The sequence below is a fragment of the Tenrec ecaudatus genome, chromosome 2, assembly GCF_050624435.1.
Source record: "Tenrec ecaudatus isolate mTenEca1 chromosome 2, mTenEca1.hap1, whole genome shotgun sequence".
Taxonomy (NCBI): Eukaryota; Metazoa; Chordata; class Mammalia; order Afrosoricida; family Tenrecidae; genus Tenrec; species Tenrec ecaudatus.
In genome coordinates, this window is record NC_134531.1 from 143,132,750 (window position 1) to 143,150,192 (window position 17,443).

The 17,443-nt window shown below is 47.3% G+C and overlaps 1 protein-coding gene across 1 annotated transcript in view; it reads right to left on the minus strand.

The window, feature by feature from the left end:
* Positions 1-17,443, minus strand: part of SPOCK1 (SPARC (osteonectin), cwcv and kazal like domains proteoglycan 1) — a 664,044-nt gene that overhangs the window by 368,694 nt on the left and 277,907 nt on the right. The window contains 1 exon segment of the mRNA XM_075542692.1: positions 15,875-15,920. Within this exon segment, the coding sequence (XP_075398807.1) occupies positions 15,875-15,920 (46 nt within the window).

Consider the following 17,443-nt stretch of genomic DNA (forward strand, 5'->3'; position numbering starts at 1 on the left):
AAAAAATACGCACCCATTTCACAAACATATAATAATCCCTCGTTATCTGAGAGTCGCAGGATATTTTCTTTTGTCACAGATAACTTGATGTCCTGAGTATCTGGGAGTCGTTATTTGACATGCTAACACAACCACATTTCTCAAACAGCATGAGCTAACTCAGATGACAGGAATCCACAAGCGCATGCCCTTTGGGGCTGTGGGCTCTCCTTCAAAGCTGGTCACCAGCACACTTTTAGACACTGCCCTTTCCTGAAGGCAGAGACCAGTCTAATCTGTGCCTACAGGCCCTCGCTAGCTACACTGTGAAAATGATCGCTTCCGTTGACCTTTGGTTCGAAGAGCCCAGAGCAAAGACATTTTCTTTTCCACAGAGGACACCAATCTCTCTGCATAAGCCTCAAACGGAGACGCTGCGCTACGTTGGGATATGTACGCCTGAATCTACAGCCCTAGCCAGATAAAATGTGGCACTGCAGCCATCTAGTCCCCTGACGTGCTTGCCAAAGACAACAGAACACACCACAGAGGAAGGAGCTCCCACGCAATGAATGGAAGCGCTAAGGTAACTAGATGTATTTCATTCCTGCACTACAAACAGCCACCAACCTGCTTATTTGTCTTGCTCAATCTCTTGAACTTGAAATGGACGACGGGTTTAATTGAATAAGCACAGCCTTCCACTTAGGTACTAGAGTCCCTGAAAAACCGAACGTGTGACTTTGGTAAACGGCATCGACCATGGAACCACAAACAGAAACAAAGCAGCTGCCTCTGAGTCGACTCTGACAGATGGCGACCCATGTGCTAGAACGGAACTGTTCTGGGGCCCGGGCTCTGACCTGCACGGAGACAGAGAAGCAGGATTTCCTTTTGCGGAGCCACGGGAGTGCTTCGAAAGGCCACCCTTTAGGTTAGGAGTCAAATGGCAAACCCTGGGCACCCCTGGACCTTCCCTGAACCGACCTTCCTCAGATATTTAAGTTAGTCAGGTAACTGGAGGAACTCTTCTGTAGAGGCCATTCATAAAGCACATGGTCACCTCACCTCTCAGCTCCATCAGGCAAGGTCAGAGGGAGCGTCAATGGCACCCCTCCCCCTGTTTCATCCCTCTACAGCAAACCAGCCATCACCATCTTAGATGCGTACAGCCAGTGATGGTGCCTCACTCTCCCATGGACTGAGAGCCAAACATCCTTTTGTAATTCCCACCCGCTGGAGCACCCTTTAGAACCCAAAAGTATCTTCCACTCTGTCCACCGGAAGCCTTACAAATACCCAAGGATAGCTATTCTATGCCAAGAAAGCCACGCTTCCATGCCCCATGCTGGTTTGGTCTACCCTTGTTCACACCCAAGTGTTTTTATTACTCCAGTCCTGTTTGAGAACTATTCATAAGCCCTTGAAACCATCCTGGATGAAGAATCGTGTGCCTTGTTAGAGAACAGAATGATGAGTGTTCACCTCTACCCTGACAGTACAAGTTTGTGAAGACAAACTGGGAATTTCTTCTCCTGCCTAATCACTGATAGGAAAAATGGTCTAGGTTCGACCTCGCTAAAAGCAAAAATCATAATTTTTAGCAGATGCCCGCCAACATTTAGGTGGCTCCTATCCAAAAACTATATATATTTCTTTCCTAAGGGTACATTTTTACAAATCATTTATCCTAGCTGGATCATCACAAAGAGGCATGGCTTACCATTAGGCAGTCTATGTGTCTATATGAGGCTTTCCTTGCACTTCTTAATACCGGCTTGAAAATATTCCCAGCATGACACTCCCATCTGTGTGCCATGACATGGGTCCCATGCTTCTACAGCAGGGCAGCTTGTCCTACTATGAAATACTCGGGACTACATTTCCCTCACTCCTCCAGTGGGAATATTCTGATTTCATGACAATAAAATTGATAACTTTGAAAAGGACTTTAAGTAAATTTATATTTTATGGGACACACCAGAATTTTCACCCCAGTGAGAGCAGGGGTGCACCTATGTGTGGGAAATGGTCTTCGTCTTCAATGAAGTCGCATTACATGGGAAGCCCCACAGGAAATCTTTGTCAACGCAGAGGATCCAGCGCGTACAGAGAATGCTGACACTTTCATCGTCTTTCGTCTGTGGGTTTAAATTGCACTACACCTCGGTGTGGGGCAAAGTGACCGTGCCTTCACGTGGAATAGTTCTCGTATGACTCCTCAAAGTCGGGTTGGGGAGGCTGGCTTTTCCCACCACTTGGCTGACAAGAGATCCGTTTGATTCTGTTAATTGGCGGCACAGACTCACAAACTCCTTGTTCCTGCCCGAAAAGCCCAGAACTCCCAGTTCCAAAGTGCTAATCAGTTACCAGAAACAACGCAATCAGGGTACATTCCCTGTTGGAGACGTGGTGCATCCCTTCTTCCTGAGTATGTCCATTTCAGCCCTGCAGCAAGCCAGACCTTCAGAAGGCTGTGTGCTCGATATTAGTCTGATCTCTTGTGGAATTCATTTATAGAATTGTACTTTGGAACCAAGCCATCAGTAGAAGTCTCCAAGAAGCCTTGGAAGAAACCGGCATAAAAACATACTGTGGCATTTACTATCAAGCAGCTGCCAATAAAACACAATCTTTTCTGAAACCACGGGAGGCAGGTGTCTCTCTGTGGTCTTAGTACCAGGAGGACCTCTGTTGCTTGGGAATGGCTATCTCTTTTTCATCTCATAGTATTCCAGGGCTGCGTGATTCCTTCCTGGATTTGGTAAACAGGGAGCCTAGCACCTTGCACCAGCTCTAAAAGTGCACAGAAACTGACTGTGCGTATGTTTTTGGTACAGCCGTTGGTTTTATTTCACTTACATTTGAAATATTTTCCATTTTGCTTACACTTTAGTATGTACTTGGTTTATCATCTGACACATACATATTCCCAGAAGCTAACTTTTGATAACTGTGCGGAAAAGAAAGACTAAAATGCCAGGCTATCATTCATTTAGCTACAGATCGGAAAGAAGTTGAGTGATGTTTCAAATAATTTTCTGAGAGGAAGTTGGGCACTCATGGACCTGTAATGCAAACTCATTTCTCTCTGTGTCTCATAGTTAGTGAGGGAGAGGCCTGGAGTGCTGGTGCAGTCAGGCAAATGAAGCACCACAAGGGCACAGTGGCTCCACTGGGCTCTCACAGGGACATGGCTTCACCAAAATCGGGGCCACTGTTCCTTTGTTGTGGCTGTACGTGACAAATTCCACCTTCTATATCCCTTTCTGCCATTATTTGGGGGGCAAAAGATGAGCAGGAACTGTGAAAGGACATCTGTGGCCAAATGCCTCCCCTTTTTGCTGAATGGCACCTTTCGGGTGGGCTGTCACTGCCCACAGAACTACCCAAATCCCCAGGGAGAGCAAAGAAACTCAGTTCTTACTGCAATCACACATAAGCCCTTTGGGAACTAGTACATGTTGCTAAATCCCCATGGTCCCATATCCTCTAGGAGGAGGGGCTGAAGGGGTGGTGTGTCTGTGCTCTGTGTATCCCTGTGTGCATCTATGTGTCTATGTGTGCTTGTGTCTGTGTGTGTGTGTGTTGCTTTCTCTCTTCTCCAGATGAAAACGATCCATCTAAACACGGCGTGGGAAGCCACGGAAGCAGCCACCATCCCCCAGCCCTCCTGGCAGCATTCTTGCTCTCATGCTTGGTCCGAGGGGCTTCAGGCCTCATGATCTCTAAGCACTCCCTACCCAAGAGCTCACTGCTGTCAAGGTTGCGTGGATTCTGACTCATAGTGGCCCTAGCCTAGGAGACAGAGTGGAACTGCTCCCTACGGTTTCCAGACTGGACAGGAGCAGACGTCTCATGTTTCTCTTCAGGTAAGGTTGCTGCTGTATTCAAACTGCTGACTTTACAGTTAGCAGCCCAGGGGGTAACCCACTATGCTACCAGGTTTCCTTTCTCTGAGCACCATCCCAGCAAGTTACCTACATGCAGATAGTCAGGCCCGGCTCCGCCAGGCACTTCCCCACACCTGTCACTACCCAGCTGCTCCAAACGGAACAACCAACCTCACTGCCATTGAGTCTATTCTGACTCAGCAACTCCATAGGACAGGGTGGAACCTATAACTCTGCGAGTGTCTGAGCCTATAACTCAACAGAAAATGCCCGTCTTTTGTCTGCAAAGCAGCTGGTGGTTTTGAGTCGCTGGTCCTGCAGTCAGCAGCCATCATGTAACCTGCATACTCCCAGGATGCCCCAGGTTGGAGGAATCCCAAGGACTCAGCATTCTCCAGAGCAAACACACCACAGGCCCGCTCCAAGTAGGACAAGGAGGCGCTCGGCCTTTGCGCTAAGAGAAAAGCCACAGACGGACCACTGACACATTTACGGACTCACTGTGAGCTTTGTCGTTTCACTTTTTTCATTTGTCAACTTGTAAAAATCAGTACGTTTGACATACCCGCAAGCATTTTTATTTCTAGCTGTCCTTGAGGAAGTAGAAGCCCTGGCCATGCTTCCTGGCCGTACTTAGCTAGAGGTGGTCGCTGCTGCTTACTGAAGACGGAGCAGGTGCTCGGCTGTCACAGGGCCCACCACCCCTTGGTTCCTGCACCAGGGCCCCGCCTGTGATGTCTGCTCTAAAAGGAGGCCAAGGTTCGGTTGGGATGGCTCTCAAGAGACAAGTGAGTGGAGAATGAAATAGTCTTATCATGGCCGTGACATATTTTCTTCATAGCTACTAAAAATGTAAGGAGCGCTGGTGATTACATGTTGGGCTGCTAACCACCCCAAGGTCAGCAGTTCAAAACCCTGAGCCAGCTCCACAGAGAAAGACAAGGTTTTCTACTCCCATAACGAGTTACAGTGTCAGAAGCGCACAGGACAGGTCTACCCTGTCCTGGAGGGTTGCTATGAGTCAGAATTCACATATGCACCATTTCAAAAGACATCCTGTCAGTTCCGGATCAGCTCACTGATCCACTATTGGAAAAGAATTCTTCTCAATAGATGCCCCTCCAGCCCACTGGCAAACAGCTGGTATCTTTCCAATGGCCTCAGGGTCACTTCAGAGAGGACACTTTGCCTGACCTCAGCCGTGGTGCATGTTTTCACGTCTCGCTCCACTGCAGACTGCAAGCACCCTGAGGAAAGGCACACAGCGTGCCCTGCCTCACATCCCTCCATCCACCCACTCAAGCTGCGCGTGCACCGGCAGGCCTGTAAGGTCCATCCTGGTCCGAACATCCGCAACGCTCTTAAAATTGCTTTGACCATGTTCATGCTAATACAACGGAATCAGATGGTACATCAGGTGTGTATCAGACCCCTGGGCCTATCGAAGTGGCCCTGGTGGCAGGACGGTTAAGTGTGTGGATGACTTTCAGTTTGAAAGATGGTGGTTTGAATCCACCAGCTGCTCCATGGGGAGAAGATATGCCAGTCTGCTTCTGGAGAGATCACAGTCTTGGAAAAAATCTAATTGGAGACAACACGATAGCAAAGGTTTTTGGTTTGGTCCCATGCTGTGTTAAGTGCTGGTGAGTCAGTTCTGACCCAGCAACCCTATGCACAACTGAACAAAATTGTCTTTCTGACCTGTCTTCCACCATTCCCACAGTCATTCTTGGTTTGAGCCCATTGTGACAGCCCTAGTCAATCTATCCCAGCAAGGGTCTCCTCTTTCTCCCTGACCGTCCACTTTACAAAGCATGCTGTCTTCGTCCTGATCGCATCCCCAGTGTACATGAGAGGAATCCCCAGCATCCTCACCTCGAAGGAGCCCTTGGGCTGGACTCATTCGAAGGTAAATGTGCTTGTGCTCTGGCAGGCCGTGTGACAGTCAATGTTGTTCTTCACCAAAACCCTAGCCCAGAGGCATCCAGGACGTTTCAGGCGTTCTTTATGCAATGTTTCAGCTTGCGCACGCATAGGAGGCCATCGGAAACACCACAGCTTGGACCAGGTGCCCCCTAGTCTTCGAAGTGACATCTTTATGTTGTAGTACTTTACAGATATCTTTGTAGACTTGCCCAACAATACATCTTTTTGTTGTTGTTGTTGATGGCTGCTTCCATGCATGTTGGCTGTGGATCCAAGTAAAATGAAAGTGCTGGCCACTTTAATGATTTCTGTTTATCAGGATACTAATATACTCAAAGGCCGCTGTTTTCAAGTTGATGCAAACTCGCGGTAACCCTGCAGGACAGAGAAAAACCGCTCCCTAGACTTTCCCAGGCTGTAAATGTTATGAAATTAGACCACTTGCTCTTTCTCCCTTGGAGCCACTGGTGTGTTTGAACTGCTAACCTTTCAGGTAGCAACCCAACGCTTAATCCACCACACCACCAGGCCTCCTCCTCGGGTTGCTATGGGTCTAAGAGAGACAATAACAGATAGTCTACAGATAAGGAAACTAGTGCTCAGCACTTGTCTGAAAACACAGAGCCGTTACATGGGAAAGCTAGAAACAGAACCAGTCTTTGGGACTGCAAAGCTTTCCCATAAACCCCTGCCATCGAGTTAATTCTGACTCACTGGGTAGAACTGCACCGGTGTGCTTCCAAGACTGTAACTTTTTACAGGCATAGAAAGCCCTATCTTTCTCCTGCGGAGCAGCGAGTGGTTTTGAACAGCTGACCTTGAGGTTAGCAGTCCAATTCGTTACCCAATACACCACAGTACCACTCATTAAACATGGTATCAGGGCAAAAGAGACATGTAAGGCCTCTAGCAATGAACTGCTATATAATTCAACTAAATACCTGAAGGAGACCAAATCCTCCACCTCGGGCCTAGAGGTCTAGGGACCTAGGTGATTCTGGTGGCGGTGTGCAAAGCAGCCCTCGCCCCAGGGTGAAATGCTCTAATCCACTCTACAGTCTCAATTGACGAAAATTTAAACAGCATTATTGATCGATTTTAAAATTCAGCTGATGTTTTTTCCCTATTGAGAATTTCCCTAAACCAAGGCTGGTTCATTAGGGCTTAACAAATACAAGATAATTAATTCAAGGGCTGTTGCCATAGCAGGTGGAATCGCAAGGAAGGGATTTCCCCCCCCCCCTTTTTTATAAAACTAACACCACGTTTTATGAGTTTGGGGAGAGGCCTTAAACGTGTCTTTAAAATGGATTTGTTCGTGCTGGAAGAACATCTTAAACACAGGTGAGAAAGCCGCAGTGCCCAACAATTTCAACGGTGAGTGTTAGCGTCCTTTTGGAGTTCCCATGACTCTCTCCAGAGAGTGGCTCACAAACCCAGAGCCATTTTTGCCTCCTGACTCTGACGCCACAGGGTGCTGGGTGCCCTGGAAAGTCAGGAGGCAGCTGGAACACAACGCCTGCATGCATGGCTCCCCTGCGCTCCGTGTGGAATGGAGCCTCCCCAGTGGTAGTGGGCGGGGCTGACTAAGCCAGAGGAAAGCTGAAGGCCATTGAGGACATGCGCACATCACCTCCTTGGGCCATTGCAAACACGACCCCGCTTAGTCTCCACCAGTGCTCAACAAGACCGCTCGCATGGTCCCCATTGCAGAGCATGCTTCTTTAAACCGCAGCTCTTGTAGCCCACAGGACTCAGCATCCCATGCGACTCCGACTCTGGCCTTTTTCATTCCTGAGCCTCCCTTCTCACCTCTGATGGTTAAAGGCGCCATTTAATCCCATTGGTTTTGCAGAAGTGATCCTCATACCTCATTGGTTAAACTGCAGCCTTGGAAATAAGCAGAGTATCATGCTTCAGTGTGCTCATTTTCCCCTGCTTTTATGAGGAATACATATCCAGGGGAGTATGCTGCCTGAAACCAGGAAGACATAACTCATAGTGGAAGGGTCCCCCCGGAGGCGTGCAGCTCACCTGCCTTACCCAGGGACGACACGGTCGTGTGGAGAGGCCATGAGATTTGCTTCAAGTTGCGCACCTGACCAGCGAGTAGCATCCTGCCTCAGCTCGATTCCAGGAACTCTCTCGGTCGAAGGGTGCAGGGTAGGGATTAGTTTTCGTCATATTAGCTACTTTGGAAGGGGAAATAAATCACCAGTGTATCTTAGAAACGCTAAGGAGAAACGCCCAACAGAACAGCATACTGGGGGGCGGAAATGGATGCCCGCGCTGGAGCACTAACACAGGGACACACTGCCATTTTGACAAAATGCGCTAGATGCGTGACTGTCAGATGAGAAACCTCCAAAGCAAAGCGCAAAGCCACTTCTCTGTATCTTCTAAAGCAATATACAATCAAATGTGATATTGTTTGCAGACAAGCACATACGGCAGGAGAGCACCCGGAATGGAGCACACAGCCAACGAATGATGGTTGTTGCCACTGGGGAAGACAAATGGGGCAAGGGGACCAAGAAGAGGTACTCGGGGGGTTGCTATTGTCCCTGTGATGTCTTATTTCTTAAAAACAAGCACATACGCAGAGGAAGTGAGACATAAAAGGTAAAACTTTTAACTTGCTCTGACTTCAAAGCAGAGACTGAGTGAAAGCAGGCGCCAGCCAATATTTCAATGAACAGTTTTCCGTCTCTTCCCTGGCAGAAGAGAATTGTTACTTTCTGAAAATCAATATTCCAAAAATATGTTTAAACATGAACTATCTTCCTGTCAAAATCAAGGAGCAGAAGAAGAGTGGGCAGGGAGAGGTGAACGGGCTGAGGCGGGTGTGAAGTCTGGGGTCAGTGACGGTGGATGGGAGAAGTGACTGTGAGGAAGGCAGGCTGCCTCCTTCACATGATGGGGAACGGGAAAGGGAGAGAGACCACCCAGACCTCACCTGGGGGAGCCAGGAGAAACCTATGGAGATGCTTCCCACAAACAGGACCAGCTGCCTTGAAGGCGAGCAGCTCCCCAGATCAGAAAGGGTGGGACTGGCTTCTTCAACACTGGAAGTGTTTCAAGGTGTTTCCCCCACCCCAGCCCCGCCCCCTGATGACAAATCAGAAGCTCTCTGGGGTACGGGGAAGGGATCTGAGATGCCACATCAAGAGGAAATCTGTAGGGACTTAAGGTTCCCGAATAAGCCTATCATTTCAAATTTCAGATTAATAAAGAAGAGAGGGGAAAGCCTCCCTTCTCTAGAACAAGTTTATAAGTAAGCCATCTGGCTCCCCTAGTGCCCTTTCACGCCTCAGCAAAGCGTGGATGCTGCTCAGATCTATTGGGCTCTGGTTCCAAAACGCAGCTGGAGTATGAGAAGAACGCTTTTCTTTTGAGTTTTAGGATTTTCCTCCTGAAAACAGTTCAGAGCTTCGGTCAGGATTAGAGCTTGTCATGATCTCAGTATAGTAGATTGGAAGTCAAAGGGCAAGGTTTCCTCCGTTTCTTCTATTCAAGGGCACAGCAGGAATGAAAGGGACTCTGGACTTTCTGAGCTTTATTTTTATCTGCAGATCAATTTCTACAAGTTCATATTCTGCTCTGAAGTTCACCAGCATCATCTGAGCTTTAGCTACAGCTGGAAGAAAAATTAGTATTCACTCCAAAAGAAACAAAATATTACCCTTAGAACTGATGGCTGGACGTGTAATTTAAAACACTCATCTATTCTACATTAAGGCAACCTGCTCATGTCAAAAAAAGTTTCAGAACAAATTCTTTCAGCTATTTCTCCTAAAATGACTTTTCGCATCCAGAATAACTTCATAAACCACCGGAATGTTTCCTGGGTAGACCAGCCTTTACAGCAGAGAACCTAAATTAATGCATGTTCTATCACTTAGGGGCATATAAAATATCAGAATTTTATCCTAAAACAATGCACTAGTTATACAGACGTTACTTTCCCAGCCCCTCCCCCCAAAACTGCCATCAACTTCTCTTAATCAGCAAACGCTTTCTAAAAGAGCTGGAAATTCCTCTTTCAAAAGGGGTCGGTCAGGAAGTTTTGAAACAACTTGATCGAATTCATTTTGTTTCATGTTCATCCCCTATTCGGAGAATCCTTCAAAGCAACTATTTTTTAATCCCTCCACATACTGTGGTTCAATAAACTATACTTTTTCTCCACTCCAGGCCCTTGCGATAATCTTGGCTCACCTGTCACCTCACTAGATGGGAAAAGAACATTTGTGACGGAACCTTGAAGGCTGCATTGAAGAGGCTTGTTATCCGCAAAGGATGGCTGTGCGCCATAGCGGAGCCCGGTCCACAGACCATCGCGAGTGACTAAGGCGAGTGTAGGCAACACCTCACCCCACCCCACCCCCACCACTGTTAAAAAAGACACCTCAACTAACTGACCTATGTCGTGGTCTAAGTAATCAATATCTGTTTGGGTTTTTTTTTTAATTCAGTTCTTTTAATTCCATTTGTCCACAAACTTTTTGAATTTTCCTCATAGTTCTTTTTTTAAAAATCATTTTATTGGAGGCTCATACAGCTCATCACAATACATCCATCCATCCATTGTATCAAGCACTTTTGTACATCTGTTGTCATCATCATTTTCAACAAATGTTTTTAAAATAATCAATATCTTACAGATTTTCCAGTCTCCCAGAGTAACCCACCTTTACCCCGACATCTTTTGTTCTTGGTCCCTCCCCACCACCACCTCTAGTACTTACACACACTCCATGTCTGAGTAAGACCATGGAGGCCTGTCTTTTGAGTGACAGCTGTGTGCCCCTCCACAAGGTCTTCCCTAGGGCGGTCCCTATTGCCCAGTGTATTGGGTTGAACATGAAGCATTGAGTAGCTCTTGATGGAATGAATGAGCACATGAAAAGCTTGACCATCTTCAGCCAAAATAACAAGCGTCAGGAGCAACACTGCCATTGCCCACCTGGTATAAGACAGGCCAGTGCCCCTCAGCCCAGAGCATTTTAAGTCAGCATGCCGCTGGACGAAGAGGAAGGGGTGAGCAAAGCCTGGGTGAGAAGAGAGGAAAACAAGAGAAGATGCTAATACAAAGGAGGTAAAAAGAATGAGAAAGATTAATTCTTACTCAAACAAGTCCCAAACATCTACTCTGTGCCAGACATATGAACTCCCTTAATCCTCTCAATAATAGTATTGGGATTATTAGCATGGCGCTAATGATTACTATTAGGCCTGGTAGCACAGTGGTTAAGGACTTGGCTACTGAGTACGATCTCAGTGGTCCACAAACCACCAGCCGCTTTACAGGAGCAGGATGCGGCGGTTTGGTTCCGTGAAGGTTACAGTACTGCAAGCACTGGGGGTGGTTCTGCTCTGTGCCCTACGATGACTGAGTTGGCATCGGCTCCACTTCAGCGGGTTATTATTCACATTATTCTCCAGATAAGGAAACTGGGAACCGGAGTGTTGAGCACATTTCCTGGAAGCATTCAAACGACAACTCGCTGCCATCCAGCCGAGTCTGGCTCGCAGAGGATAGGGTAGAAGGCCATTGACTGGAATCACAGAGCCGCCCGCTCATTGGAAATGCCACATTTCAAACTTGGGGCATCTGACCCCAAGCATCCAGATCACACTTGCCAATATACATTCTCCACAGAATACACTACCTTCCTCTGATCGCCTGATAGGTAGAGTGAAGAAAAGGGGGGCGGGGAGGGGGGAAGCAGTCAAAAGCTAATTTGGAAAATGTAAAATGAATGTCTCTTGAAAGAGTGCTCCGAGCTCTTAATGAGCCATTGAGCGCTGTGAATCTCTAAGAGAAGAACGACTTTGCGTGTCGCCGGAACTTATTTGACAAAGGCTATTCCTTAAGGGAGGTGCTCTGGTGGCGTAGCGGTTACACGGGCTGTGGACCACAAGGTCAGCCATGTGAGACCGCCAACTGGCAGTTGGTGACACCACAGGAGGAAGAGGAGGCTGACTTTCTACTCCTATAAAGAGTTCGTCTTGGGAACCCACGGGGCAGTTCTACCCTGTCCTATAGCCGCCCTGAGTTAGAATGGGCTTGATGGCAGTGCGTTTGGTTTGGTGGGGGGTTGGTGTTCTTGCAGGGTTCCTCATCTCCCACACAGAGGAAGCACCAACCTCTGACCTCCTCTGAGCTCTAGCTTTACTGGGGGGTCCTTATGGGGACACACTCCTTCCCCCAAATCTGATACAGGTCCTCGGGTACAAGCATGGAGTTGATGACCACAATCCTCCGCTGATGGAAGCTTTAAGGAGTCGCCTGAAGATAGCAACGTTCAGACCTGCTCCGTCCCTTTAAGGAGAGCTACAGGTGAAGCGCTTCCTTCTGTGAAGCACTTCCACTCATGAGAGGGAAGTGTGAACTCCAGGAGGCCCTGTTATTCAAAGCTCAGTGTAGACATGTCAGCAGGCGGCCATGGTAGCTAGGGGACTCTTTCTTAGGAGCCATGGTGGTGCAACAATTAAGCGCCAGGAACTGGCAGGCTGCTTTTTCAGTTGCCTATCCATTCCTACCAACACCTAAGGCAACCAGAAGTCACAAGGACACTTCAGAGCTCAGGCAGGAAAGATGGATGGGTAGGTAGGTTGGGCCACACACAGCAATCAGAACCCAGGGTTCCAAGGCGATGAAATTACCCAAGATTCCCTCTTCTAGGAGGGCCATGATTTCTCAGGTCTTCTCTGGTTCTCAATGGAATGACTGAGTAACCAAATTAAAACCTCTGCAAGATTGCCTGCATTTCATTGCGGCATTCTCCTCGCTCCAGTCTTCCAGGGCTTCCCACCACCAAAAACAAAGTTCAAAGTTGTAAATTTGTACAGAAGATCATCCTTCACAACCTGCCTCTAATGCACCTTGCTGGCGTCACGGGACCAGAATCCCTCGCGCCACTTTCCCCTTTCCCTTTGCTCTCCCCAAAGGTCCGACCCTCTCTGCGACCTCCATCACCAAGTCCCTTCCCGCATGTTCTTGTTTGTAGACTGCTGAGATGCACGTCAGTAAGTCCCATTTCTATAGACGACAGTCTTCTCCAGCCACAGAACCACCGCCTCCGCCACATTAATTTCCTTTTCCTCCCAGCTTCGGAACGGAAATGACTTCTCTCTGCCACAGACAACCTCCCCTGAAGTTCAGCAATTCTTTTATTTTCTGGAAGATGAACTGCTCCACATCTTCCATGCCTGTGGTTTATATTTCACCAAGTGGTGTCAGTGCTGATATAATAACCTCCCATTTTTATTGAGCAGCACACAATGTAATTGATGACATCTGCTGGCGCTGGCATTTTAAGTAAGGGCTATTCTCAGCGCTGCCTCTTCTCGCCATGACTCTCTATAAATAGCCAACAGTAGCTACACCTGAGGTAGTGGAAGCAGGGCTACTGGGCAAAGATTCTCAATTACACCCCATAACGCCAAAAGGTTTGCTGAGAGGATTTATCTATGCAGATCAGTTCCCAGGCCTGCAGGGTTAAAGAGAGATGGAGCAGGGGCCAGGTTCTATTACATATGTTTGCCACTATCCCTGCCCACAACTCATGGCCATCAACGCCATGCTGACTCCCAGGGACCCCGCCCCACTATGGGTTTCTGAGACGATAACTCCATGCCTAGGAGAGAAAAATCCTTGCTTAGACCTTTAAGGAGGACTCTTGGTGGCATAGTGGTTACTGGTAGGACTTTAATCCACATGGTCAGCAGTTCAAACCCACCAGCAGCTCCACAGGAGAAAGACTGGACTTTCTACTCTCAGTAAACCATTAGAGTCTGGGAAACCAACAGGGGATCATAATGAATCAATAGTCAATTTTAAATATAATGTTCTTTGGGGTGCTTGAAAGCTTCTGTTTTAACCCCCAAATGAAGAGACCAAACTCCCTGCTATTGCGTTGATTGTGACTTACAAGGACCCTCTCTAGGGTTTCTGAGGCTGTAAATCTTTACTAAAGCTGATGGCCTGAAGGCCTCATCGGTTCCTCTTAGAGAGGGACCTGGGTTCGAACTGTTGACCTTGCTGTTAGCCCAATTACATCAGCAGGGCTCCGTCCAAATGAAGAAATGCTTTTATTTAGAACCGCACGTGGCAAATGATGGCCACCTTGATCTCTCAGCATTCTCTAATGTGCATGACTTCGAATAAAATAATGTCAGTCCCCAGTCAGTTTTACATGTATTTATAAGCCTCAGGGAAGAGTTCATCTGACAGTCATTCAGGCCACATCTGATCTTATGGGACAAGAACGTATTTCTGGGTTATTGACTTTAAAAAAAAAGCTTGCTACTACTGCCAGTTGAGGAGCCTTCTGAAGCACAAGCCAGGCAGAGCACAGGCTCCGGGAGAGGCTCGGTGACCAAGCGCAGTTGAGGAATGCGCTCCTTAACGTATGCGGATGCCCTTCACAAATGAAGGTGGATCTTTCTACAGAGCCTTTTTATACCTAATTTTGAGTGGAAGCGAGCCCTGATGAGTGGTTAAAGCTCAGCTGCTAACTACAAGGTGGGCGGTTCAAACCCAGCCAACTGTCCCAAGAGAGGAAGCGGTGCCAGTCTGTTTCCATAAGGATCTCCAGCCTTGGAAACCTTTGGGGAAGCTCAGCTTTGTCCTACAGCGTTGGAAATGGAGTTGGAAATGACTCGATGGCAGTGGGTTTTATGAAAAATGTCTGAACTAAATGACAAATCCTCTCGTTCTTTAACGTGTTTTATTAGGACGATTCAGTCGTTGTTGGATTTCTAAAGGAATGAGTCCCCTCAGAGACTGCAAAGGTATGTGCAACAGGCCAGACAGAAACTCCAAAGGAAGGCTTTCCCTGGCACTGGGCCCCCACTACACAAGCACACATACACACTCCAACATCAGCCCCCACTTTTAATGCCAGAAGATTCCCTTCACATGTGTGGCTCACATTCTCTGTAGCTGTTGACGCATTTCCTTCCTGTACCCCAACTCCCTCATCTTCCAGGGTAGGCATCATGGTCTGTTTCTGTCCTCCCTCCCTAGCCCGGTCTGGTACTTGTGTGTACGGGAAGCCCAACAAATGCGTGGGAAAGAAAGAAGTGGAAGGAAGGAACTGTTGCAGCACTCGATGGCACATGCCAAGTGCATATAGGTGTGGAAAAGTTCATACCAAGTTTTCTTGTGGAAGCCAGAATCCACAAAGAAAAACCCACTGAAGGGACAAGGCAGAAAGCAGTGGGGGGGGGGGGGTGCACCTTCCGCCATGATATACAGCAACACCATCCCTGATGTCTTTGCATTCAGCAGACCGTCCGGCTCACTTCAACAGTCTTCAACTCATGACTGAAGCGGAGTCCCGTTGAGAGTGGAGTAAGTTAACATTTTCCACCTGAGTTTGAGCATGACTTGCAGGTGCCTCCCTGAAGTAGACTCTCCCGGCATTGTCAGGTCTGCACCAACAGCAGCAGCACCCCTTGGAGCAATGGGAACGGAGATATCCATGCAGGGTCACGTCTGTCTAAATAGCTCACAGGAGGATGGGAGCACTCTGCAATAGCCAGCAGGACACTGGCTCTGTTGGCTGGTGGGAGTGGCAAGAGCCCTTTGAGCACAGCCCTTGTTAGATAAATTTAAAGAGGCAATTTTGCAAGGGAAACCTCAGTGCCATCCAAAGTATTCTAGGATTGACCCCCCAGACACACGCGCAAGAAAGTTTCCTTTTTATGACTCTTGGAAATTGGGGAGCTTCTACACACATAGTCTGTGCCACAAATGGATCCATTGTAGTCAGTCCCACAATTCCCCAGCTTAGCCTCATAACCATTTTACTTTTTAACAAACCGGCCATTGACTGGACTGGTCAATTTAATACAAATATATTTTTTAAATCTGTCTTAGATATCACCTTGGAGAAATAACCAACTTGAGAGAATAATTTCTGTCACCCTATTAGATCAGTCTCCACAGTCAATCAAATCAGACAGCTAGCTGGCTTTTATGGAAACATTAACTCAGCATGTAGGAAAAGAAAAGGCAGGCCAGCATTTCCCATGGAATAAATAGAAAGAAATATTGCATCCTTTACCTTGGTCAAAGGGCTTGTTGGGATTCCAGTTTCTGAAATAATCATCCTATATAAGGGGAAAAATAGAAAGCAAAAATTAGGTTTCAGGAAGCAGCTCCCACAATTGCATGAAACCTGCTTTTCTCTGCATCTCCCAGAATGCAAAGGAAAACACTAACAGCTTAGAACATTTCCCCCAGACAGGTATTAATGTGCAATCAAAAATTCACAATTGTTTTTTTCAAAGTCTTCTCTTTCAAACTGTTTGCATTAACCACTAGGAACCATCAAAACAGTTTGGCCCAGTAGGAAGACAGAATTGCTCGTCTTGGTCTGACATATACACCGAGACAACTTCCAAGTGCAAGGTGGATTTGCTACCAGCTATACTGCAGGTGACGCCTCGCTGCTCTCACTGATGATTAAGTCGCTGAGTTTGTAACAGCTGAGAATCCAACTGTCAACATTTCTTTTACGTGCAGACATGTAGCAAGTGGTGCACAGTTCCAGTTTTCCAAAACTCAAAAGACCCCAAAACAAAGGGCCCCTCAAGTGTTAGATTCCATCTGTAGGATAGACCTAGCTTGGACCCATTTGTTCCAGGTAAACAAGGATACAATAACAACAAAGATTAGACACTCAGGCCTATTCACATTCACTTCTGCAGGCAGCTTTCCACCATTTAGATATCGAAGCTAGGCACTCCATTGCTTTGAAATCATAACAGCCTGGGTCATCCATCTCTTCACAGCTATGCTATCGCTTCTCCATGTTCAATGACCCTTTCTTTCACACAAAAAACCCTCTATTCCCCCCTCATAGTCCACCAGTTCCCCTGGTCCCCCAGTATCCTCACTACATCAGCAAAACTGAATACGGTCTGCAAGGTAAAGGGAATCACCCATGAACCTCCCCCCACCCAACTGTCAGGGCAGGTGCTCCTTTCTCAGTTATTTCCTACTGAATACACCCAAATTTATTTGTTGTGTGTGTTTTTGGCAGGTACTCTGCAGGCTGCAGACGGTTTCAAGGAGCTGTCCAAAACGAGGCTTCAAGTTCTCTTCCTGAGAAGTTAATTTATATCAAAGTGCACAATTAGTTTAAATGATCGTCCATGATGTCTCCTGCTGCGGTCTGTCTCGCACACGGTCTCCTCTGCATTTCATCGGGCTCTGTGTCGTTCAGTTACCTGCCACATTTCCCCCTTGTTGAGTCCACCTAAGCCTTTCAATAGATTTTAGGAAACTAGGTTTAAAGTAAAATCAGAACAGATTGCATCTTGGGCAGTGATTCCATTTTCCAGAGCATGAATAAACATGAACAGGTTCTTCGGGATCCTGGGGCCTCAGTGGCAAATTCTTTTTAACTCCAAGGAATTAGCCCGCTTGACTCTGTCTTTAATTGTATAGCATCACTGGCCTTCTCACCCCTCTGGCTAGGCAGTCTTTGAGGTCTGCTCCAGGACCTGTCATGGAGACCGGTTAAAATAATCTGTCTGCAAAATCTCTCTCCACTTGTTAGTTTAGGCACCATCCTAATCTTTGGAAACCTTGCTTTCAGAAAATCTACAGCCTGTGTTAAATGACTCTA